The sequence below is a fragment of the Chiloscyllium punctatum genome, chromosome 32 (genome assembly GCF_047496795.1).
Source record: "Chiloscyllium punctatum isolate Juve2018m chromosome 32, sChiPun1.3, whole genome shotgun sequence".
In the NCBI taxonomy this organism is placed as follows: Eukaryota; Metazoa; Chordata; class Chondrichthyes; order Orectolobiformes; family Hemiscylliidae; genus Chiloscyllium; species Chiloscyllium punctatum.
The window spans coordinates 66,634,257-66,659,636 of record NC_092770.1 but is presented as its reverse complement, the minus strand read 5'-3'; the positions used below and the strand labels follow the sequence as shown (position 1 = coordinate 66,659,636).

Below are 25,380 nucleotides of genomic sequence, written 5' to 3'. Positions count from 1 at the left end.
TCCCTGTCATCCAGACAGCCCCCCCCGGGGCCGGACCAACCAGTCCATTTCACCGCCCATTTCAATTCCCCCCAACCACTCCTTTTCTGACATGACCATCCTTGTCCTTCTCCATTACCAAAACAAACCATAGTAATTATTGGAGGAAAAACACCTCATCAGCCACCTGGCGAGCCTGCAGCACAGAGGACTCAACATCCCCAACGTCCTTCCCAGCTCCCACTAGTCCCTGCCACCAACCGGATTCATTCCTCCCATTGATCAACCAGGTCATACCTTCTACTTGCCTTTACCTATCCCCACTTCACCACCCTTCCTTGCCATTCCCTTTATCTGCAGTTCTCTCCACACCCCAGTCCTGAAGAAAGGTTAGACCTAAAACTTCTCCACCTCCTGATGCTGCCTGACTTGCTGTGTTTTTCCAGCCTCCTGCCTGTCTATTGAGAGATTGGTGAGCACAATTAAATGGGATAAGGAGTTATATTGGCATGGTGCAAGAATCTATTCACAATCAGGAAGACAGTGTAAGAATAAATGTCTTTTTCCAACTAGTAGGCAGTGATTAATGGAGGACTGCAAAGGTCTATGCAGGGGCCCCAGATATTCACTGTGTATAATAAAATATATGTGATCTTGATAAGGGAACTAAATGCAACATTTCTAAGTTTGCTGATGGATATATAAAACTGGGATTGGGTTGTCTGGTATGTTTGTCTTGGGCTACTGTGAGAGTGGATTAGTGTGCCATGAAGGTTACAGTTTAATGAACTAGTTAGGTACACATTGCACACACTCTTAAGTGCAAGAACCCCAGGCGTGCCACTGTTTAAAAATGAAATGATTCAGATGTCTGTCAGTAAAATGGCTCAGGCATGGGCAGGACTGGCAGCTGAATGTTCCAGGATACAAATGCTACAGGACGGATAGAAAGGGAGGCAAAAGAGGAGAGGAGTGGCATTTTTGATAAAGGATAGCATTACAGCTGTGCTGAGGGAGGATATTCCCGGAAATGCATCCAGGGAAGTTATTTGGGTGGAACTGAGAAATAAGAAAGGGATGATCACCTTATTGGGATTGTATTATAGACCCCCCCCCAATAGTCTGAGGGAAATTGAGAAACAAACTTGTAAGGAGATCTCCGCTATCTGTAAGAATAATAGGGTGGCTATGGTAGGGGATTTTAACTTTCCAAACATCAACTGGGACTACCATAGTGTTAAAAGTTTAGATGGAGAGGAATTTGTTAAGTGTGTACAAGACAATTTTCTGATTCAGTATGTGGATGTACCTAGTAGAGAAGGTGCAAAACTTGACCTACTCTTGGGAAATAAGGCAGACCATGTGACTGAGGTGTCAGTGGGGGAGCACTTTGGGGCCAGTGACCATAATTCTATTCGTTTTAAAATAGTGATGGAAAAAGATAGACCAGATCTAAAAGTTGAAGTTCTATATTGGAGAAAGGCCGATTTTGACGGTATTAGGCAAGAACTTTCAAAAGCTGATTGGGGCCAGATGTTCGCAGGTAAAGGGACGGCAGGAAAATGGGAACCCTTCAGAAATGAGATAACAAAGAATCCAGAGAAAGTATATTCCTGCCAGGGTGAAAGGGAAGGCTGGTAGGTATAGGGAATGCTGGATGACTGAAGAAATTGAGGGTTTGGTTAAGAAAAAGAAGGAAGTATATGTCAGGTACAGACAGGATAGATCGAGTGAATCCTTAGAGTATAAAGAAAGTAGGAGTATACTTAAGAGGGAAATCAGGAGGGCAAAAAGGGAACATGAGATAGCTTTGGCAAATAGAATTAAGGAGAATCCAAAGGGGTTTTACAAATATATTAAGGACAAAAGGGTAACTAGGGAGAGAATAGGGCCCCTCAAAGATCAGCAAGGCGGCCTTTGTGTGGAGCCACAGAAAATGGGGGAGATACTAAATAAAAGTTTGCATCAGTATTTACTGTGGAAAAGGATATGAAAGATATAGACTGTAGGGAAATAGATGATGACATCTTGCAAAATGTCCAGATTACAGAAGAGGAAGTGCTGGATGTCTTGAAACGCATAAAGGTGGATAGATCTCCAGGACCTGATCAGGAGTACCCTTCTGTGGGAAGCTAGAGAAGTGATTGCTGGGCTTCTTGTGCTGAGATATTTGTATCATCGATAATCACAGGTGAAGTGCCAGAAGACTGGAGGTTGTCAAACGTGGTGCCACTGTTTAAGAAGGGCAGTAAAGACAGGCCAGGGAACTATAGACCAGTGAGCCTGACCTCGGTGGTGGGCAAGTTGTTGGAGGGAATCCTGGGGGACAGGATGTACATGTATTTGCAAAGGCAAGGACTGATTCGGGATAGTTAACATGGCTTTGTGCATGGGAAATCACGTCTCACAAACTTGATTGAGTTTTTTGAAGAAGTAACAAAGAAGATTGATGAGGGCAGAGCAGTAGATGTGATCTATAAGGACTTCAGTAAGGCGTTCAACAAGGTTCCCCGTGGGAGACTGATTAGCAAGGTTAGATCTCATGGAATACGGGGAGAACTAGCCATTTGGATAAAGAACTGGCTCAAAGGTAGAAGACAGAGGGTGGTGGTGGAGGGTTGTGTTTCAGACTGGACGCCTGTGGCTCCTTTTAGAATAAAGTGGAGTGCCACAAGGATCGGTGATGGGTCCTGTACTTTTTGTCATTTACATAAATGATTTAGATGCGAGCATAAGAGGTACAGTTAGTAAGTTTGCAGATGACACCAAAATTGGACGTGTAGTGGACAGCGAAGAGGGTTACCTCAGATTACAGCAGGATCTTGACCAGATAGGCCAATGGGCTGAGAAGTGGCAGATGGCGTTTAATTCAGATAAATGCGAGGTGCTGCATTTTGGGAAAGCAAATTTTAACAGGACTTATACACTTAATGGTAAGGTCCTAGGGAGTGTTGCTGAACAAAGAGACCTTGGAGTGCAGGTTCATAGCTCCTTGAAAGTGGAGTCGCAGGTAGATAGGATAGTGAAGAAGGTGTTTGGTATGCTTTCCTTTATTGGTCAGAGTATTGAGTACAGGAGTTGGGAGGTCATGTTGTGGCTGTACAGGACATTGGTTAGGCCACTGTTAGAATATTGCGTGCAATTCTGGTCTCCTTCCTATCGGAAAGATGTTGTGAAACTTGAACGGGTTCAGAAAAGATTTACAAGGATGTTGCCAGGTTGGAGGATCTGAGCTACAGGGAGAGGCTGAACAGGCTGGGGCTGTTTTCCCTGGAGCTCAGGGGTGACCTTATAGAGGTTTACAAAATTGAGGGGCATGGATAGGATAAATAGACAAATCTTTTCCCTGGGGTTGGGGAGTCCAGAACTAGAGGGCTTGGGTTTAGTGTGAGAGGGGAAAGATATAAAAGAGACCTAAGGGGCAACTTTTTCACGCAGAGGGTGGTACGTGTATGGAATGACCTGCCAGAGGAAGTGGTGGAGGCTGGTACAATTGCAACATTTAAGAGACATTTGGATGGGTATATGAATGGGAAGGGTTTGGAGGGATATGGGCCGGGTGCTGGCGGTTGGGACATCTGGTCAGCATGGACGGGTCAGACCGAAGAGTCTGTTTCCATGCTCTACATCTCTATGACTTGCAGAGCAACTTTTTCGATCAGTTGCTTTGCTGCCAATGTCAGCATTGGTGATATCAATCTAATTTAATGTCAACTCCCAACATTCCTTATGTGTGTGTCATGTTTTGTTTGTGATTACAGTAATAGTTTATAAACCCTCTTTTTTGAATTTGAGAGTCTAGTTAATTTGGCACCTTTTAGAATAAAGATGCTTTGGAAAAGGTATCAAGAGGAAGTGATGCTTTTTAAAGTAATCTTGGAGTCATAGAGGTGTACAGCATGGAAACAGACCCTTCAGTCCAACCTATCCATGCTGACCAGATATCCCAACCCAATCTAGTCCCACCTGCCAGCACCCGGTCCATACCCTTCCAAATCTTGTCTATTCATATACCCATCCAAATGCCTTTTAAATGTTGCAATTGTACCAGCCTCCACAACTTCTTCTGGCAGCTCATTCCATACACATACCACTGTCTGTGTGAAAAAGCTGCCCCTTAGGTCTCTTTTATACCTTTCTCCTCTCACCCTAAACCTATGCCCTCTAGTTCTGGACTAGATTTTGCCTATTTATTCTATCCATGCCCCTCATAATTTTGTAAACCTCTATCAGGTCACCCCTCAGCCTCCCATGGTCCAGCGAAAACAACTCCAGCCTGTTCAGCCTCTCCCTCTAGCTCAAATCCTCCAACCCTGGCAACATCCTTGTAAATCTTTTCTGAACCCTTTCAAGTTTCACAACATCTTTCTGATAGGAAGGAGACCAGAATTGCGCACAATATTCCAACAGTGGCCTAACCAATGTCCTGTGCAGCCGCAACATGACCCCCCAACTCCTGTACTCAATACTCAATCTTGTTGCTACCAATCAAGGGAGTGGTTGAATTAAGAAGGGGAGCCACTTCATTCCCCCCCCCCCAACCTGGAAACACAACAGTTTATTTGGAATTGTAACAAGTTGATTAATATTACCTGGCATCTAATTGTAACATTTTACACTTGGCATTGTTGAGGTTTAAAGGATAGTTGGCTGATCCATTGACCTATTTAGTTGGAAAGCACCTGAGATTGTCCCAGGTTCACAGCACAGCTCTATTTGAATTGTGCATGAAAACCTAGGTGAAACAGGACACAGATTTTCATGCCACAGCTAAACCAATTTGGTTACTGTTATGCATGGTGCGTGGGCAATTTTAAATTAATTGTTCACGTGCATGTGGATGTCACTACTGTAGAATGCAACATTTGTACTCCTTCACTGAGTTAGTAACTGGACTTGTGCTGATCTCAATAGAGTGGCAGTACTGTTATCGCACTGTGGCTAAATGAAAATTGAAGGAATTTGTGCTGAGTCCACTGTTGTTTGTCATTTATTAAAGCAATTTGGGTGAGAATTTAGGATGCATGCATAGTAAGTTTGCAGACGGCATCAAGGTTTGTGGTATAGTCGATGGTGAAGAAGGTTGTTTAATTTATGAAGGGATCTTGATCAATTGGGCCAATGCGCTGAAGAGTGGCAGATGGAGTTTAATTTGGATGAATGTGAAATGAGCCTGGGCAGGATTCAGTTAATGGTAGGACCCTGGGTGGTGATGCTGAACAGCAACACCTAAAGGTTCAGGTAGATAGTTCTTTGAAAGTGGCACCACAGGTAGACAGGATGGTTAAGAAGGTATTTAGCACTTTTGGACTACTGGCTACAGTTCTAGGTCATCCTGCTATAGGAAGGATACTGTTAAATTGACAAGGGTTCAGAAAAGATTTATCAGGATGTTACTAGGAATGGAAGGTTTGAGTTATAAGGAGAGGCTAGATAGGCTAGGACATTTTTCACTGGAGTATAGGAGTTTGAGGGGTGAATTTTATACAGGTTTATAAAATCATGAGGCGTATAGAAAACTTGAATAGCCAAGGTCTTTTACTTAGGATGGGGGATTTCAAAACCAGGGGTATATTTTTAAGGTGAGAGGAGGAAGGTTTAAAAGGGACCTGAGGGGTGATTTTTTTCCCTCAGAGGGTGGTTCATATGTCAAATGAACTGCTGGAGGAAGTGTGGATAAAGGTACAGTTACAACATTTAAAAGACATTTCCACAGTTACGTGAATAGGAACGTGAATAGAGGGGTATGGACAAAGCACAGGCTAGTGGGGCCAACTTAGCTTGGGAACCTTGGTCGGTGTGGATGTGTTGGATCAAAGGGTCTGTTTCCATGCTGTCTGACTCTGAATATCCTATTTACTAGACTTCCTAAACATTGTCCCACATACTCTTCTGGAATGCATAAATGTCTGGACACAGGACACAGTCAGATCTGGCAGCGTTCTATCTGCATTTTACCAGAACTGACTGTTTTGGCATGTAAAGAATAGCTACCTGATGATGATATAAGGAGTGCAACCATTATCTGTAGAAATGTACCCAAATATAATTAGCATTTTACAGGAAGTGCATCTCTTTGTGTAACTAAACTATTTTTCATTTCTTGCATTAGTCTTTTTGAATGAGGTAGAAATTTAACAATTGCCCAATGATGGACATCTGTATATTATCAGTAACATGCACATTAACAATTGCACCATAAATCTCTCCAATTCTAGTTTAAAATTTGAGGAAGTATTTCCATGAGATGTGTAACTTGCAGTAGGGAGATAAAATGATCAAGAGTAATTATTAAAGAAAAAAATGTTCAGTCTATCTTAAGTTATGAGTGTGCAGTTAAAATAATTTTAATGAAACTGAGAAAAATTGACTGTACCTTTCTCCCTAAATTTGGAGAAGGGTTTGTAACATTGTAGAGAAGGCTTACACATATGGTAAAGTAAAAGTGAAATGGGGTATTGATTTATGTAGAACACAGGCATGCGGATTCTGGAGAGGTGTGCTGATTGAAGCTTCGTTTCTTAAAATATGAAATAGTCAGAAAATTGAGAGGTGATTTTCACTACCAACTGGGCGGTAAATCTGGGGGGAGAAAAAAACCTCTGAATTCCATTTTGTTAGAATCCATTGAAGTAAAGCTGGATAAGTTTTATAATGGGTGGAAGATGCCTCCACAAGTTTACTGTGCAGTATTGCAGATTAAAACACCCGCTTGTTACTAAGAAATCAATTTTGCATCAATTCACAGAGCAAAAACATCACTTCTGACAGCATATCTCAGTGTCTGATTTTTTTGCAGTATGGAGTACCTTGATTTGTGATCTATTTTTAACAAAATGTTAATTTGACAGGTATGAAGCAAAAACTTGGAACCCTGTAAACTCATCAAAAAAGCTTTCTTCAGGGATGCATCTGGCCGTGGTAACGTGTGGACAAAGATTGGAAGAAACTTTAACAATGCTGAAGTCTGCCATTTTATTTAGTCAGAAGCCACTTCATTTTCACATATTTGCAGAAGATGAGCTCCATACCAAATTCAACAGTACAGTATGTATCTGGTTAGCTCACACTTATTGTTTAAACAAGTTTTACAAAGAAATAAAAAATGCCTGTGTGTATGTTGAGCCAGATTGTTTTAAAGCAAGTTTTAGAAATGTTTTTATCTAATTTAGTTACTGCACCATTTCTCTGTCTTCTCACCTTGCCTATATAAATATCTTCTTCATGGAAGATGCCCCCTATTTGGTATCTTCTACTATTTAGGTACTTGGAAGATAAGTGACCCTATTAATACCACTGAGTTATTTGAATTAGAATCTCTACGGTGTGGAAACAGGCACTTCGGCCCAACAAGTCCACACTGACACTCCAAATTTGCTTACCCACAACAGAGTAAAAACCCAACTAAATGCCACTTGATTGATTTTTCAATAAGAGAGTACCATTTGGGGCAAATTCTACTACCTTTCCAGTGACTATTTGTTTTATTTTGAAGGAGTTTTTTTTTGGCTTTGAATTTAAATGGAATAACCTATCAGTAATATATCTCCTTTTGGCCAACAGCTGGAAATCTGGAAGGCCGCTTTTCATCAGAGGTTTAATCACACTATCTACCCAATAACATTTCCAGCTGAAACTGCAGCGATATGGAAGAAGTTGTTCAAGCCCTGTGCTTCCCAACGACTCTTTCTACCTGTAAGATTTATTTTTCTTTTACATTGGCATTGCAGTTATGTCATTTTATTATGTTACAGCTTGTCTGTAAACAAATTGATCAGAATGCTTTGTGGTACAGCAGTAATGTCCCTACCTCTTGATCAGAAGGTATCTTTTAAATTCTACCTGCCCTGAAGGCGTATTGTATGTAATATCTTTGAACAGATTGATTTTAAAAAGTAATTTGAGGCTATAATGTTTATTTGTTTGAAAGGTGTGTTAGTGTGGAACCTTTTCCTGAAATTGTCTAGTCAAAAATAATTATGTATATGTTAAGGTAAGTTTTCAACTTAACACATAAACATCTTCAATTTGTCTTGAACTCTTGAAGTTGGGCTATTTGGTTAGGTATGGCGGCAGTTCGGCTTTCCATTCAAATAACCAGGTCAACAGGAATCTGTTTGGGTATAAGTTATGTTTATAAAAATAATTCCAGCTGGCTCCTGATTCTTAATTAAACGATTGTGATATTCAAGATAGGGAGGTGCTGGTCAGCAGTTTCGTACTTCTATTGTTTAGGTTGTTAGAAGATAAGTGACCCTTTGTTAATACCACTGAGTTTTTTGAATTAGAAGTAGAATCCCCACAGTGTGGAAACCGTAGTTATCTGTTTATACTCCTTGCCAAAACAAATTGTTGACAAAAAGCTCCTTGGTTTAACACTAATCCTATTGCTGCTAAAGCTACATTAGTGTCGAGTTAGTGGACATTTATTCATTGTTTACCTTCAATATCTTCCATACAGTACTGAAGTTGAAATGACAGATTAACTGCAAATTACGTAGCAGACCTTGTGTATGTTTGCAAATAGAGTACATTATTTTGGGTTGCATGAATATCTCTGATATCATACCATTCCCATACCCTGAAAGAAGGTGCCAATATGGAAAAAAAAGAGTTCTTTGAGCAGATTTTCTCTTGCTATCGCTCTCAGTTGGATTTCTTCGCATTAGACTTAGCTTAAAGAAAATCCATCAACCAGATGTATTAATGAATGCTATTTTACTGCTTTGAATAACTTATGTTTTATCATCAACTCAGATGAAAAGTTAGTGGGCACTTTGCATTTATGCTTGCATATGTTACACACAACAGTAATAGGGATAAAAAAAACGGATTTTTCTCTCAACTGGGATTTAATTTTGGGGAAGGATAAGGGACTTTTGGTCAACAATTAGTTATTGGAGAAAAAAAATGACAAGGTGTGAAATGTTCAGAGCTTTAAATCTGGCATTATGGCACACAAAGACTGCTCACAAGACCAATGCCTGCAGTGCTGGAGCCTTAGCAGATGCAGGTTGCTCAGAAAACAGTATTGAGAAGTCTTGGAGTAACTGTTCAGGAGGACCAATGGGTTTCACATTGGGCCCACAGTTAGCTTGTTGCAGGAAGACCGGTGAGCTGAGTAGCCTGTTATTTAGCTGGCTTTTCCCCAACTGAAAGTTGAACAGTTTCCAAGCAAACCCAGCCCCCTCCAAGTCATAAAGTCATTCGTGTGTTTTCTTAGAAGTGATTCCAAGTACTTAGATGAAATCATCTGATTTCCAAGAAATCTCTTTCATTAAAAATAGTTCCAATGTCCAAAGTGGTCATGAGGGAACCATTTTTGAATAAAAGGTATTTCCACAGATTGTGAAATAATTATTTTTGTTGCAATTCTTCAAAACTTAATTCTCAAAATATTAAAATATGAAGCCATCATAATACAATGGTTATTAAATAGAGAAATTTTAGCTTTTTTATTTAAGCATTCTACAGTCCAATATTATAATAATTATGGCCAATTGACGGTAGCTGTTTTTAAAAAAAAAAAGTCAAATTCCTGACCATCATCTTAATTACTGCCTATAGTCTCAAGCAACTCTACCTGTTAACTCATGGTAATTTGTATCTGCTCTGTATTTAGAATATAAAATTATATCCAAGGGCTATATGGAACTAGAATATTGACTGTTCTGTATATTCTAGATTGAAAGGGTTTTAAGGGAACTTGTGGTTTCCGGGAATTGTCTTTTAATTGGTTTTCTGGCATTGTTTGGAATAGATGGAACCTTATGTTCTGGAGGCTACCTACCAACCACCTCTGAACTGGAGTTACTATTTTTCAGTACACACCTAGGTGTGTGATCCATTTGTTGCTCGTGTCTGTCTGTCAGAAAAGAGGAAACCTACCCTACTCCATAGATCTCTATCAGCAACATTTATACTGGGAACCTGAGAATGTTCCAGAAATCTGTATTTTTATCTTCCACTAACACTTAAAATCTTAACTTCTAATTGACTCTCATCTGAACTGAAGTATGATTTTGAAAATCTCATCAATTCTGCAACTGACTGCATTGCAATCTCAACAGCAAAATGACTGGACTGAGATGTCTCGTTTTATTTTTTATTCAGACTGTATTTTTTCTGTATGCTTTTCCAAAAAAAGTCACGTTTACAGCGTTGCATCGACTTCTCTATCAGATGTGTGTTTAAGACGTTAAGAATAGTTTATTTACTGACTGCTTTTAGCATTTTTTATGACCAAACTTATCTTTTGAAGTTATTTTTGAGTTTATTTAAGAAAGCTAGTATAAGTCTCTCATTTGGTCTGATTAACAGTAATTGAGAAATCAAAATTGACCATTTTTGTGATTAAATAATACATAGCTTTGATACATCTCGTGGTGTATTGGGGTTCAATTACCAGCACATTCCTGCCCTCAGTTGTTTCACTTCTCTCCATTCCACCATCAGTAGTTGAGTTTTCAATGTCTTGATCCTACTTTCTTGAATTCCTTCTCTAAAAACCGCAAGCTTTCTATTGAAATTCTATTTCTTCAAATCAATTATTCCTTTAATCATCCTTAGTATTTTTTATGAAGTGTGGTGATGCATTTTTGACAAAAGGTTCTACATCAATCTGTGAATAATCTGGAGCTACTGTTGGCCAAAACCTGAGTGAACTACCCATATAAGTACAGTGCCTAGAGACCAGGTCAGAGGTTAAGAATTCTGCAATGATTTACTCTCCTCCTGATTTGTCAAAACCTGTCCACTGTCTGCATGGCAAAGTCGGGAGTGTAGTGAAATACTCTTGACTTATCTAGATTGTTTCTCGAGCTGCAACCTTCAAGATGCTCGACAAAGCAATTCACCTAGTGAGTACCCCATGCACTAACTGCACTGTCTTCAACCTCAGTCCTTAGTGGCAGCAGTCCATGCCATCTACAAGATGTACTGCAGCAACTTGCCCATTTTTCCTTCAACAGCACCTTCCAAACCCACAAACCATATGTTTGCCTGGACAGGAGCACCCAGATTCTGTGTAAAAATGTTTTAGTGGTGCTTGTTGCTTTCTTATTTCCCTCATTCACTAATTATCTGTCATGGTTTGGGTTTGCAAAAACTTAAAAATAAAAAATCGTCCTCCAGTATGCAAAGACCTCTCAAAGGGTCAGGCAAAGTTAACTGAGGGCTATGATGGATGTCTGTTTTCCAAAGACAACAGCTGGAGCCTTGTAGAGGCTTTCTGACCCCACACAGCACCCATCTTGTCCTCTTCCCAATTGGCCATGTTCTCTTTCCCTTCTCATCCCCAATCCAAAAATAAAGACAAATATTAGTAGGCAGAGAAAGTCTGCCAGTGCTATTTGTTTTCCATATTTAACTTGCATTCTTCCCCACTTGTCTGGGACTTGTAAAATTCTAAATTCTGCAGCAAATTAAATAAAGCAGACTCAAATTTGTTGACTAATGAAACAAACAGTCAGTGGCACTTCTGCATCAGTCAATGCTGAGCATTATTTGAACTCAGTAAGGTAAAACATGTATCATGGACTTGTCCTGTCATGCTTAGGGAGCCAGTTTAGCATTAATCAATTTCTAGTAAAAGCCACAGAATGTTGCCGAATTGATGTATCACTGAAGTCAAAGATATTCCAGTAGTATTCCATTCTAAATAGGTTGAGTCAAACTGCTTGACATTACTTAGTGACACTTAGTTGGATAAGAGACTTCCCAAATAGTGCTGCTAAAAGCTGTGAAGCCTGTTCTACCTGCTGACAACTGAGCGGTGTTTGCAAGTCTGGCCAACCCCATCGACATGACTTTCATTGTATTGAGTAGCGTCATTTATATATGAAGAGCTGCGCTCCCCCCACCCCCCGGCAGGTTTTGTCACTGGAGAACGTCTGATTGTGCCAGCCAAAGCTGATAGCTTCAGGATATTTGAAAATATGCTAAATATTTGTCAATTTGTTAAGATTATAAGTAATGTTGGATACCTTCACAAAAGATCATCCTAACCCATAATGTATTGTTTAGTCGGCACTGAAATTGTCTGCTGGCATTGATGCACATGTTCCCAAATAATCAAAAAGTTTCCAGTGGAAGATATCTACACAAAAATGTCTTTGTCGGCCTCAGACCACCAACTTAAAATGGTCTAAAAGAACAAATGGAAGACTGAAGGGCATGACAAAATATATTTTGGGTTATGCTAATTGGGAAACTACAGTGATTTTACACCAATTAATTGAAAGGGTGTGGTTTTGTTCCAGAGCTCAGCCTTGATTGGTTTGTTAGCAAGACTAATAAACTGAGATCCTCATCTGGTGGACACACTGAAAAACAATGAGTGCCCGAGGATGAAAATCTTCTTAAAATTTAAGGTCGTTCCAAAACAATGCACTTGCCAATGAAACTGGCTTTTAGTCCTAATGTTCATCTGTCAAGGGACTATTATTGTTGTAAAGTAAATTAATTTTTTACCTCTATATTGAGCATTTTGAAGTTGAAAACCCTGACTTGCAGAATTGTGATCAGTGCTGAATGGAAGTGCTAGCAAATAGAGGTATTTTGAACGGTCTGTATTCAGCACATATCTGCACTAAGCTGCTTGAACAGAATGTAATTTCATTTCTTCTTGATGCTTGTCCTTTCATTTTAGCTGATCCTCAAAGAAGTGGATTCTTTGCTCTACGTAGACACTGACATTCTTTTTTTGCGTCCGATGGATGATATTTGGGCATTTCTTGAAGATTTTAATCATACTCAGATTGCTGGAATGGCTCCAGAACATGAGGAGCCACGAATTGGCTGGTACAACCGTTTTGCCAGACATCCATACTATGGAAAGACTGGAATCAATTCTGGCGTTATGTTGATGAACATGACCCGTATCCGAAAAAAATACTTTAAGGTAAGTGTGATCTGGAAGTTTTATGCTCGTGTATTGAACTGCGGTAATATTTTACATACCTTATGGTTTGTGTGATCTTTTGCAATGCACTCTGAACACTCTGAAGAGATAGGATGTGAATTAACAAGGAAGTTCTTCAGTTAATTATAGAACAGTAATTTCCATGTAGACCCTTTTTACTGTTACAATTATTCCACTATTGAATAAAATTGTTTTTAATTTAGTTAATAAATGTTTAATTGTATGGTATCATACTGTATTTAATTTATAGAATAAAATACCAAGCCAATTTCCAGACCAAGTGTAACTGAATATTTGCTTCCAATCTTACTATTTTAGTATTTACTTTAAAATAATTTCAGTTCCTTTTTCTGAAGCTGCAATTTAATATTATACACTTTCATGGTCTAAGTGTCCCTTGTGTTGATGAAGGAATTTTTAACGAAAAAGATAAATGAATGTGCTGGAGTGTTGACAGTGGAGGAGAGATTTATTTAACTGTCCAAACACAATGGTCCTGTTACTGTGCACATTTGCATGTTTCTTAACTGCAATCACAGGATAATGATCCAAATGAGGAACCCAAACTGATATTCTCCCTGCCATTTCCTGTTTTATTCTATTGCATTCAAATCAACTGTGTCATCATTTTGATCCTTAAACAACAGACTTGTTAAACAAGCAAAACTTAATGCCAATAATTTAGAGCAGAATAATCAGAAATTTAATGATAAGATTAGAGAATCTTATTATAGTAGACATTTAGAAATGAAACATAATGACAGAAATCTCTAATTATGATTTATTTACAAAGGTCTCTTAAGTCTAAACAGTATTCTGAAGGGTTGAATATTAGTAGTTACTTTGACCAGCTGATGGCGCTATTAGACTGTCTTTGGCATCACTAAAACATTTTGGGAGATGGAAAATTTAAATATGGAACAAAACTCACTTACTGAGTGGTGTCTCAGATGTCCAGTACTTGCATTGTTTCAACTTTTTGTTTTTCAACTAAAATGAAGATAACTTGGTAGCTTATGAAGATGGTGAAACCAGCTTTTATATTGTGCTAGTTATCTTCTATTGAGTTGTTAATATTGTTCCAATAATAATAAATTTAGCTAATTAGTAATCTTGCATAGGAAGTGCTCCTACCTGCTGTGGAAAGTAGAGGTACTGCCCACAAAACAATTGTGACAGATGCTTTTCTAAGTTGGGGGTAAAGAAACCAAAAATGAGATTTGCTGTATATTAAACTGGAATATTTGATATGAAGGTGTCTGCAATGGATTGTATACCATACCTGGCATTTTCTTTCATTCCATTACAGACATTCCTGTTTATCCACATGTGCTCTTGCTTTCATTCATACATATTAGCTCAAACTGAAGGCCTACTTATTAGCATGATTTTAGCTTTTCGGCCTTTTTTAAGCCTTCATTGGATTTTATTTTGTATTCCTTGGTGTTTTTTCAACAGATGTGTCTCCTGAATCATTAAAAAAACACTTTCAAGCTTCCAGCTGCTTTGCCTTTGTGACAGATCATGATCTGTTAAAGAATTCAATCATCTACATTGGTCACTGTTTGAAGCGTCTGCATTGAGATTATCCATGGGCTGATCTCGTGTCAATTAGTAACCCTTTCTCTGCTATCCCATAATCCACCCTTTGTAAACTTCAACTCAATTAAAAACTCCCATCCTGTTCTGACCTCCATAAGGTCCTACTCTTCTATCATCCGTGTGTTCACTGACCTACGTTTGCTTCCATTCTATGCCAGAGGCAGTTGGTGAAGGATAGAGCTTGGAGACTAGTCTGAATGTACTTTATAAGCTTTGATTTGCGCACACAATTGCATATATTAAGTTAATTCTCTGTTAATACCCATCACCTGAATCAAGTCATAACAATATACGGGTATGGGTTTTGTCTTTCAGTCTGCTTTGATCACATTTGTCCAATGAAATTTTGCACTTTCAGCAATGTCATGTGGCTGCAAGTACTTGTAACATTTTACTGAAATAATTAAGGTTATATGTACATTTTCCCAACTCCAGTAGATAGAAAGCGTTTCAACTTCTGAACGTATGAGGAGCATGGCTCAATGCTATGTCTGTCCAAGTGCTGTTTTGAGACTTTACCTTGCCTCTCCCCATTCAAATAAAAGTTGTATATTTCTGAGATTTGTTTACTGGTTGCTGCTTTTGAGCCTTAACTGCTCTATGTTGGTGAATGGAAGACATGAGACAAGTGGGCTGACAATGACTGCTGCTGGACTATGGAGGTGGTGTTGGAGAAAAAGGACAGTCGGTGATAAAGAGAGTTCAATAAAGTTAACATGGTTGTAAGGATTGTGGAGTGATGAATTCAGAGCCTCAAGGGAGGAAGGAATGAGATAGGATAGATTATAAGGGATAACTAGCGCAGTCTGATTATTTGGCCCAATTATTCTGCCAGTGCTAACTACCCGAGCCTCCTGTCATCATAGAATCACAACAGTGCAAAAGCAGGTTGTTCAGCCCATTGAGCTGCACCGACCCTCTGAAAAGCATCCCACCCAGACCTATTACCCTAACCTTATTCCCTGGAATCCTGCACTTCCCATTACTAATCCACCCAAACTACAAACCCCTGGGTACTACGGCCAATTTAGCATGGCTAGCCCACCTAACTTGTACATTTTTGGACTGTGGGAAGAGACTGGAGCACCCAGAGGAAACCCACACAGACGCTGAGAACACATGTAAACACACAGACAAGGGTGAAATCGAATTCAAGGGTGGCACTGTGAGGCAGCAGTGCAGCCCTCTCTTCTTCCCCTGCTAACACTATCATCGTAATTGTGAATACCCTTCAATTTTGAATGGCTGGATTATGCAACAAGAGTTTGCATAGACCTGATAAGCCAAGTGGCATCCTTCCATTCAGTAAACTCACACTTCCTCTAAAACTGCTTCAATCGCTGGTAGAGAGTTTCACATTCTTAACATTCTTCAGGTAAAAACACTATTTGATTTTTTGGTGACATCTTGTAAGGGTGGCCTCTAGTTGTTTTGCTCACAAGAGGAAATGTTTTCCGCGCAAGAGGAAATGTTTTCCTTTATATCCATTCTTTTTACAGAACATTAATTTTAAAGACAGACTTTTCCAAGATAAAAGTGACCTAAACTTCAATTCCTTTCTGACAGAAATCCATAGGACGTATGTTATCATTCTTGTAAATTATCTTTGCATGCTATACAGTGCCTCTATATACTTTTCAAAATATATCAGCCAGAACTGCATTGTATTTTTAAGTAGAACAAAGCTTCTATAGTGGGCGGCACGGTGGCACAGTGGTTAGCACTGCTGCCTCACAGCGCCAGAGACCCGGGTTCAATTCCTGCCTCAGGCGACTGACTGTGTGGAGTTTGCACGTTCTCCCCGTGTCTGCATGGGTTTTCTCCGGGTGCTCCGGTTTCCTCCCACAGTCCAAAAATGTGCAGGTCAGGTGAATTGGCCATCCTAAATTGTATGTAGTGTAGGCAAGGGGTAGACGTAGGGGTATGGGTGGGTTGCGCTTCGGCGGGGCGGTGTGGACTTGTTGGGCCAAAGGGCCTGTTTCCACACTGTAAGTAATCTAAACCTGTTTAACATAGAGTGCCTTTTTCAAATTCCATTTCTTTAGATACAAAGCATAGTGCTTGGTTTCATTTTTATTATAAATAGTTATATGCCATGGCTAATTTATGCACCTTTCAATACTTGGTGTATCGATACTTTGAGGCCACTTTGAGTCATAGAGTCATACAGCATGGAAACAGACCTTTTGGTCCAACCAGTCCATGCCAACCATAATCCCAAACTAAACTATTCCCACCTGCCTGCGCTTGGCCCATATTCCTCCAGGGTAAAAATAAGGACTGCAGATGCTGGAAACCAGACTCTAGATTAGAGTGGTGTTGGAAAAGCACAGCAGTTCAAGCAGCATTCGAGGAGCAGGAAAATCGACGTTTCAGGCAAAAGCCCTTCTATCAGGAATAGAGGCAGAGTGTCTGCAGGGTGGAAAGATAAATGAGAGGAGGATGGAGGTGGGGAGAAAGTAGCATAGAGTACAATGGGTGAATGGGTGAGGATGGAGATGATAAGTCAGGGAGGAGGGTGAAGTGGATAGGTGGAAAGGAAGATAGGCAGGTAGGGCAAGTCATGGGGACAGTGCTGAGCTGGAAGTTTGGAACTGGGGTGTGAGGTGGGGGAAGGGGAAATGAGGAAACTGGTGAACGTAGAACATTACAGCGCAGTACAGGCCCTTCAGCCCTCGATGTTGCGCTACCCTGTCATACCAATCTGAAGCCCATCCCACCTACACTATTCCATGTACATCCATTTGTCTGTCCAATAATGACTTCAAGTTTAAGTGCATTTAAGTCCACATTGATGCCCTGGGGTTGAAGTGTTCCGAGGCGGAAGATGAGGCGTCCTTCCTCCAGGCGTCGGGTGGTGAGGGAGCGGCGGTGAAGGAGGCCCAGGACTTCCATGTCCTCGGCTGTGTGGGAGGGGGAGTTGAAATGTTGGGCCACAGAGCGGTGTGGTTGATTGGTCAAGGTGCCCCAGAGATGTTCCCTAAAGTGCTCTGCAAGGAGGCGTCCCCAATGTAGAGGAGTCCGCATCAGGAGCAACGGATACGATAAATAATATTGGTGGATGTGGCCATATTCCTCCAAACATTTCTTATTAATGTCGTTATCCAAATCTCTTGCAAATGTTGAACTAGACCTGCTTTCCCTGGAAATTCATTCCACACATAAACCGTTGTGCCTTTTTTTAAAAAAAAAGCCCCTCGTCTCTTCTTAAATTCCTCTCCTCTCACCTTAAAAATATGTCCCCTAATTCTGAAATTCCCAACCCGAGGGTAAAGACCCATTTTATAAACTTCTGTTAAGATTAACCCTAAACAACCTACATTCCAGTGGAAAAAAATTCCAGCCTCTCCTTGTAACCCAAACCCTCCATTCCCAGTGTCATCCTGGTAAATCTTTTCTGAACCCCCTCCAGCTTAATAATATCCTTCCTGTAACAAAACAACCGAACTGCACACTACTCCAGAAGAGGTTTCATCAATATCCCTTCATAACTTCAACATGACATCCCCAACTCCTGTAGTCCAAAGGTCAGAGCAGTGAAGGCAGGTGTGCTAAACACCTTCTTAACCACCCTGTCAACATGTGACTCAAACTTCAAAGAATCATGTACATGAACCCCCAGGTCTCTGTTCTGCAGCATTACCCAAAGCCTTACTTTTAATTGAATAAGTCCTAACCCTGTTTGTTTTACCAAAAATGCAATATCACTAATTTATCCAAATTAAATTCTATTTGCCACTCCTCAGCCTCTTGACCTAATTGATCAAGATCTCTCTGTACTCTTAGGTAACCTCCTTCAATGTCCACTATACCACCAATTTTGGTTTGTTCCTCTTCCCCACCTGAATAATCACCTGCCAAGTAATAAGTGACCCTTCCCTCCCCAGTTTGTATCTAAATGTACCACATCGCATTTATCTGTTGAACCTTATTTGTAAATTATTTACCTAGCTGCATCTTGATCAGGTGGGCCAAAGGGCTGAGGAATGGCAAATGGAGTTTAATTTAGATATGTGTGAGGTCCTGCATTTTTGGAAAGGCAAATCCGGGTAGGATTATACACTTAATGGTAAGGTCCTGAGGAATATTGCTGAACAAAGAAATCTTGTTCATAGTTCCTTGAAAGTGGAGTTGCAGGTCGATAGGATAGTGAAGAAGGCATTTAGTATGCTTTCTTTTATTGGTCAGAACAATGAGTGCAGGAGTAAGGAGGTCATGCTGCAGCTCTACAGGACATTGGTTAGGTAGAATATTGTGTACAATTCAGGTCTCCCTCCTATGGAAGGATGTTGTGAAATGTGAAAGGGTTCAGGAAAAAAATTACAGGGACTTTACCAGGATTGGAGGGTTTGAGCTATAGGGAGAGGGAATAAGCTGGAGCTGTTTATCCTTGAACATCAGAGGCTGAAGGGTGACCTTAGGGGTTTATAAAATCATGAGGCATGGATAGGGTAAATTGATACAGTTTTTTTTCCCCTGGAATGGGGAGTCCAGAACTAAAGGTTTAGGGTGAGAGAGGAAAGATATAAAAGGGACCTAAGGGGCAACTTTTTCACGCAGAGGGTGGTGCATGTATGGAATGAGAAGTGGTGGAGGCTGGTACAGTTGCAACATGTAAAAGGCACCTGAATGGTTATGTTGAATAGAAAGGATTTACATGGATATGGGCCAACTGCTGGCAAATAGGACTAGATTAATTTAGGATATCTAGTCAGCGTGGACAAGTTGGACCAAAGAGTCTGTTTCCATGCTGTACATCTGTGACTGTATAATGAGCGAGCGTATTAATGTGTCCCTCCACCATCTCTGCCCCAGCTACAAATCTAGTATCATTGACAAATTTGGATAGTTGCAAGCGGAACTGGAAAACTTGCTTCCAATTCTGATTAAGGACAAAAATCAGCTTTGTCATTGATTTTCCTAGCCAATGTGGTTCTTTTACAAAGCTGCGGAAGCTAATCCAGGAATTCCCGGAGCCAGCAACTGAGAGAATTGGCATGGAAGTGACGTACATTCCTCTCCTCTTCAGCAGTAAGTGCTGTGTGTTGAGGTTTAAATGTTGTGAAGCCACGTTGAAAACTATTGAGCTGAGGTAAATGGGAGAAGGGGACAGAGTGGCAAATAAATGGTGGGTTGGGGGTCAGGGTAAAAACTGGGTAAGGGGCCTAGTTCAGCAGTGACAGATTTGTGTCGTTAGAAAAAGATGAGAAATGTGGGATTGGTCCAGCAAGGTTTGTAAGTAATGAGGAGGTTGGTGTAGTTGGCTGAGGGTCAGTGTGAGTTGGGGGTTCAGTTCCTTACTCTATCCAAGGGTTAGATCAGATTCTAATTCTCTATTACTGTTCCTGATTAACGGTCGAGCTCAGTGACTCTCAACTTTCAGAAATCTCTCTTTCCACACACACAACCCCACCCCCCCCAAGAGTTCAGGACTCCTAGAGTTCCAGACAATTCCAGCAGCTAATTGTCCCAAAGAAATTTGAAATTACCAGGCATTTCCCATGGAGTCAGCTACATGGAGACTTCCAACAATCCAAATGCACAATTGAAATCTGCACTGGTTAAACACCTATCTCTTCCTTTGGAATTTCTAGGCAAATCTCTTTTTGATTTCAGAGTCAAAATTGTGAACAATAGTCCCAATACTGATCCTTGTGGGTCCCACTTTCTGCCTATCTGAATAATTATTTTATACTCATGATATCTGCACTCATTCTGTCAGCCAGCTTGTAGTCCCTTCTGGCACTTGTTCCTGGTACCATATTCTCTGACCTGTTATCCATAGTTTGATTTTAGTGCACCTAATAGAAGAAGTTGTAAATCAGATAAACAACTTCTGCATAAATATTTTTTTAAAAAGACTTCATTTGCTGAAAACTCATGAAAGCTTCAAAGTGTGTAGTCTGCTCACTTGTTTTTATTTTAAATGCATTTGTTTATTTCTGAACTCCATTTGCCAATTCTATTTCTTTAGCAAAAAAATCTGCCATTGCATAGCTTTTATCAGTGGTGTTATGTCTGTCCATTAGGAGGCCTATTCTTACCTGATCTGGCCTGTTTATTGATGTGTTTGTAAAATATTTGACTTTTGTTTTGTGTTCATTGGTTGGAACAGTAGAAGTGGCTAGCAGAGGTCTAATGATAAATTAGTATACAAAGAGGAAGACAAAATCCATAAATCCCAGCAATGATGCAATTGTTTACTCTCCAAATATATATATATTTTTTAAACAAACTTGTTCATTTAACACAGGCAGTTGTCTGGGATATTGCTGTCAGTGGTGTCACTGGCCCTGATCCAGCTGGGCATGTTTCTCGAGTGTGAAAGAATAATTAAACACCACCATGCAAGTAATGCATGGCTTTGCCATAACCCTCCAATTGTTTCCTTATTCATTCATGGAGTCTCAGTAATGCATTGCCTACCAAAGTATTTATCAATGTGACTCCATTTTATGACCCTTACACTTGAGCATAATGTGACCCCCAGATGCAGCAAAAACAAAAGAGCAATACAGCAGTGTGGTAATGTTCAATGTCCTGTTTAAACTCTATATTTAATATGTGTTCATTAATTCTGTTTATATAAATGTGAATCAATTGAATATGTAAATCAGTTTATAAAGTACTTTGTACACACAGAAACTCCATTCACTTTATTCCCTTTGCCTATCTCTTCTCGTCAATTTATATTCGTGTACTTGAGATTCCTGTATGTTGTTTTTACAACTACACCCAGAAGTGTCTTTTATTGTCTTTTATTTCTTTCCACATGCAGGTTATTCTTGTCTTTTGTGTATGCCTGTTTTTCTATGGCTATTATCCTATCCTGCCTCATAAATATGGTTACCATATCTCCTTTTTTGCAATTTCTAATTCCAGTCCTTTTGGTCTTCCCTCTACGTATGTTTTTAATCTCTCTTGACGGTTGTTTTCTCTCAACATATGATTTGCTTCATCTCCTGTTTGACTGTGCACATTGTGCAATGCTGTACAGACATTCTGACTCATCTTTAGTAGAATGAGACAAGAAATTCTCGCTTAAAATTGTCTTGTATTTCTAAAAATCAAAACTTTTTAAGCTACCTTCAGTGAAGCATTGACTCCTCTAGCCATCAATGTTAACACTGAAGTTAGGTCTTGCAGGGCCTTCTTCAGCAGAATAACAATGATTTATTCATTATATCTGTACCTTCTAAGTTGTAATGCAGTATTTTGGTCAAATTCCTACTTTTTTTTTAGTTCTTCCATCTATCAGTTTATATTAGATTTAACTTTGTACTTACAGGATCCATTATAGGAGGAACTTTAAGAGTGGAACCGAGGACATCTTGCTAGGGTCTGTGTCCGAAAGTATTTGCTTATCTGTCTCTGGGCTGTGAGCTGAGGCTGTCGATTGCTGCCGGCCAAGTCATGGCCACTGCCTGGTGGCATTATTTTAGGAAAGCTGACCTCAATGGGGTTGCTCTTGTTGGCTGGCTGTAGGATCTTGCTGTTCATTACTACCCAGGCTTTGGAGAACAGCAGAACCACTGTGTAATCTGGGACCTGCTGGGTAGGAACTCCCTGCTGCAGACCTCAGACAGTGATGTAGCATTGGGAATGATTGTGCCAAGAAAGTGCCATTCAGGTCAGGTACGGTAATCCATGTTAAAACTAATCTGCAGTATTCAGTGAAGTTTCAGTTCCAATAAATGAACTGATGTTAAAATCTAACAGTGCTGAATGAGGATTTCCTGGGTTGCCATTTTTGTGAATGGCCTGCTCTCTACTTGATTATGAAATGTGTTTCAACTATTGACAACAAAACATAGTGAGATCTGATGATAACTAAAGCCTGCAACTTCTGCCCAAATGAATCAATAGTTGCAAGTAAATCTCCAGTTCAGATATCTTCATTTCACAAATTGACAACTGTTGAGTCATGTTTGGAATTGGATATTTTGTGTGAATTGTTTTGTTAAGAGTCGGGCCATTTTGTTTTTTTAAAAAAAACTCAGTTTTGATGTGCAACAGGTAATAAAAACTATCAATAGACCTCTGTCAATTGCCCATACGTTAAATTACTGAATCAAAGTGAGCTTTATCTTCATAATTTTTGAATCCTACAGAATGATATGACAAGTGTCCGGCTGAAATGGGAAGATTTACTTTTGCCTCTCTTCAAGAAATACAAGCTCAACATTACTTGGGGAGACCAAGATTTACTCAATATTATTTTCCACCAAAACCCAGGTACTATCTTTTATTGTTTGTTGTTTTCATTTGCTCTTTTGCCAATTTGCTGATCACTCTCTTCCTTTCTTTTGTTTCTTTCTTCTCCTGGCTGCCTCAATTAATCACTCTTGGATTGGTGGCAACCCCCACCTCACTTCTGTGCACATGGTATCACTTCTCCCCCCCACTCTCGCACCCATGGCGTTGTCATCCCCATGTGCACGTCATCCTGCCTCAGTCTGTGATATTGTTGTACTCCATTCTTTGCCCCCCCCCCCAGTGTGACATTGTTGTGTCCCCACTTCCCTTTTCTCTCTTTCCCTTGCTCCTCACTTACCTTGAGCGATAATTATTTAAAAGCTCCTCATGTCTTTTTTTCATTTTAAAATCCCACTTATTGGATATTTGACACTGGCTGCTTGTATAATGCAAGAATCCATTTTGAATTTCTGCATCCACTACAATTCTTTGTATTCATTTTCTTCTGTGGAGTTATTTACTTGCTTCCTTGGGCTGATAAATGCAAATCAATGACATGTTAGGCTGAAAGTATGTTGTGGCAACACCAAATTAGAAAGAAGACTCCGCTTCTGGCTTTTCAACACATTTGATTATCTGCAAGGCAAGAACATGATTAACTACTTTTAACTGCCTGGATGATTGTAGCTCCAATAATCGAGAAGCTTGACAATATCCAGACCAAAAGCCTAATTTATGAGCAACTACTCCCTGCCTCAACTTGAGCATTAATTCCATCTACCTTGTCTGCAACATGTACCATCTATAAAATGTATCACAGCAAGCTGCCTCCCACATTCAGGATCTCTGCCACCAAGATGGGCAAAGGAAGCAGTGTGTGGGAACACTACTGCATCCAAGTTCCCCTCAAAGTTACACATATCCTTGAATGCACTGACATTATTCTATTCAGTTAGTTAATATCAGAGATCTCTCTGTGGGAGTAGCTTTATTGAGAACAGAAGATTTCTTGTTTAAGAAATAGATTTCTTAACTGAGAAATTGTCATGGATTTTAAGGTTTTGTAGATTTTAAAGATCCATTTATGTTGAATTTAAAATTAAAGTCTAGTCTAGGAAATTATCATTAGTACTGCACTTTGTTTTATATATTTTATATATATATATAATACTTCTCTTATAGAAAGCCTGTTTATTTTTCCATGTCAGTGGAATTATCGACCTGACCACTGTATGTATGGCAGCAACTGCAAAGCAGCAGAGGATGAAGGAATCTTTGTTCTTCATGGAAATCGTGGCGTCTACCATGATGGAAAGCAGCCAGCTTTCAGGGCTGTGTATGAAGCAATAAAAAGTGTAAGTACTTCAGCCCCAGGAATAAAGCTGAAAAATAATGTACCATGAAGAAAAACAATCTATTATTTTTGAGAAAAATTATGTTTTTGAAATCTATGCAACAATCTGCCTCTGGGCCTGGTGTTACTTTGTTTATGCATAGTTCTGTTCGCAGGAGTTATTTACTTGGCTGCTGTCGCATCTTTTTTTAAGACAGCGATTTTCAAGTAATTTCCAATGTTGAAATATGGGGGAGCAAGACTTATTTTTCACTAAAAGTCAATAATAATGGCTCTTGTAATTAGTCTAATGTGTGTAGGAGTGTTTTTTTCTGGATTCTATAGCGAAGTTGCATCAATTAAGAACAGGACTCCAGCAGTTAATGAGCTCTGGTGTATTTAGGCTGTTCCTCCCCCACCCTATTCACATGAGCTGCGCTAGTAAGTTTCTTGTATGCACAATGTCCTTGATAGATCATAAGGCACTTGCTGCTATAAATTGTTGAGGTGCCAATCATCAGTGTTTTTCTTGTATGCTAATGCATATGAAGACATTTCAATTTTAAATGAAGTCCGATTCTGTTTTCTTTTTACTACCATGAGCATTCTCCCTTCCCCAACACCTCCCCTCCTGCCCCCCCCCCCCCCCCCCCCCAAGATTTCTGTAAGGAATAGAAACACTTTTTTCTAAAAAAATCACCTCAGGTAGCGCATCTCCTATATAGGAAGAAAATCAAACTGTTTTTGAATCTATCTTTGGATGCTATCGTTATTTAATAACAAAAGGCTCAGATTGCCAGATTAGTTTGTTTGAAAATGGTCAACCTCCGGGTTATCTTCTCTCTAATTGGGCTAAACCACAGGTGAGGATATATAACAGCAAGATTTTCTAATCAATGAATATGATAAAAAATAATAGTTTTGCTATTTTTTGACATACATAATTCTTGACTGAAAGGTTACATGACCCTAAACTCCTGCTAATATTGGCATTCATTTTGGGCAGGGTTTTCCACCATGGGAATTGGGATTCAAGTAAGTTTGCAAGTTAAATTTTAGAATCCTGAGACAGTAATACCTGCTCCAACTAACTTGTAACGTTATGTTTCTGCTTTCACAAGTCCCTGCTATGTTAGGTTATCCTCTGTCCTGGAGCATGCACATGTGCGCACGCGCGCATGCATGCATGGACTGAAATCGCATCACAGTTGGAAATGGTTTGGGTGCATCAGTCCAGGGCACACAGTAATAACTAGCTGTACAGTAATGCTGCAAATCTTTTTTTTTACCTGGTTGGTCTTCACTGCCCATGAAAATATAACTAAGATTCCTAGAGCTATTTCATGGT

At 39.8% G+C, this 25,380-nt stretch overlaps 1 protein-coding gene across 2 annotated transcripts in view; it reads left to right on the top strand.

The window, feature by feature from the left end:
* LOC140458240 (glucoside xylosyltransferase 1-like) overlaps positions 1 to 25,380 on the top strand; it is an 88,825-nt gene that overhangs the window by 51,108 nt on the left and 12,337 nt on the right. For both annotated transcript variants that reach the window (XM_072552571.1, XM_072552572.1), the window contains 5 exons: positions 6,831 to 7,026; positions 7,543 to 7,674; positions 12,629 to 12,880; positions 22,615 to 22,738; positions 23,882 to 24,054. In XM_072552571.1, coding sequence (XP_072408672.1) covers positions 6,831 to 7,026; positions 7,543 to 7,674; positions 12,629 to 12,880; positions 22,615 to 22,738; positions 23,882 to 24,054 — 877 coding nt within the window. The remainder of the gene's footprint in view (positions 1 to 6,830; positions 7,027 to 7,542; positions 7,675 to 12,628; positions 12,881 to 22,614; positions 22,739 to 23,881; positions 24,055 to 25,380) is intronic.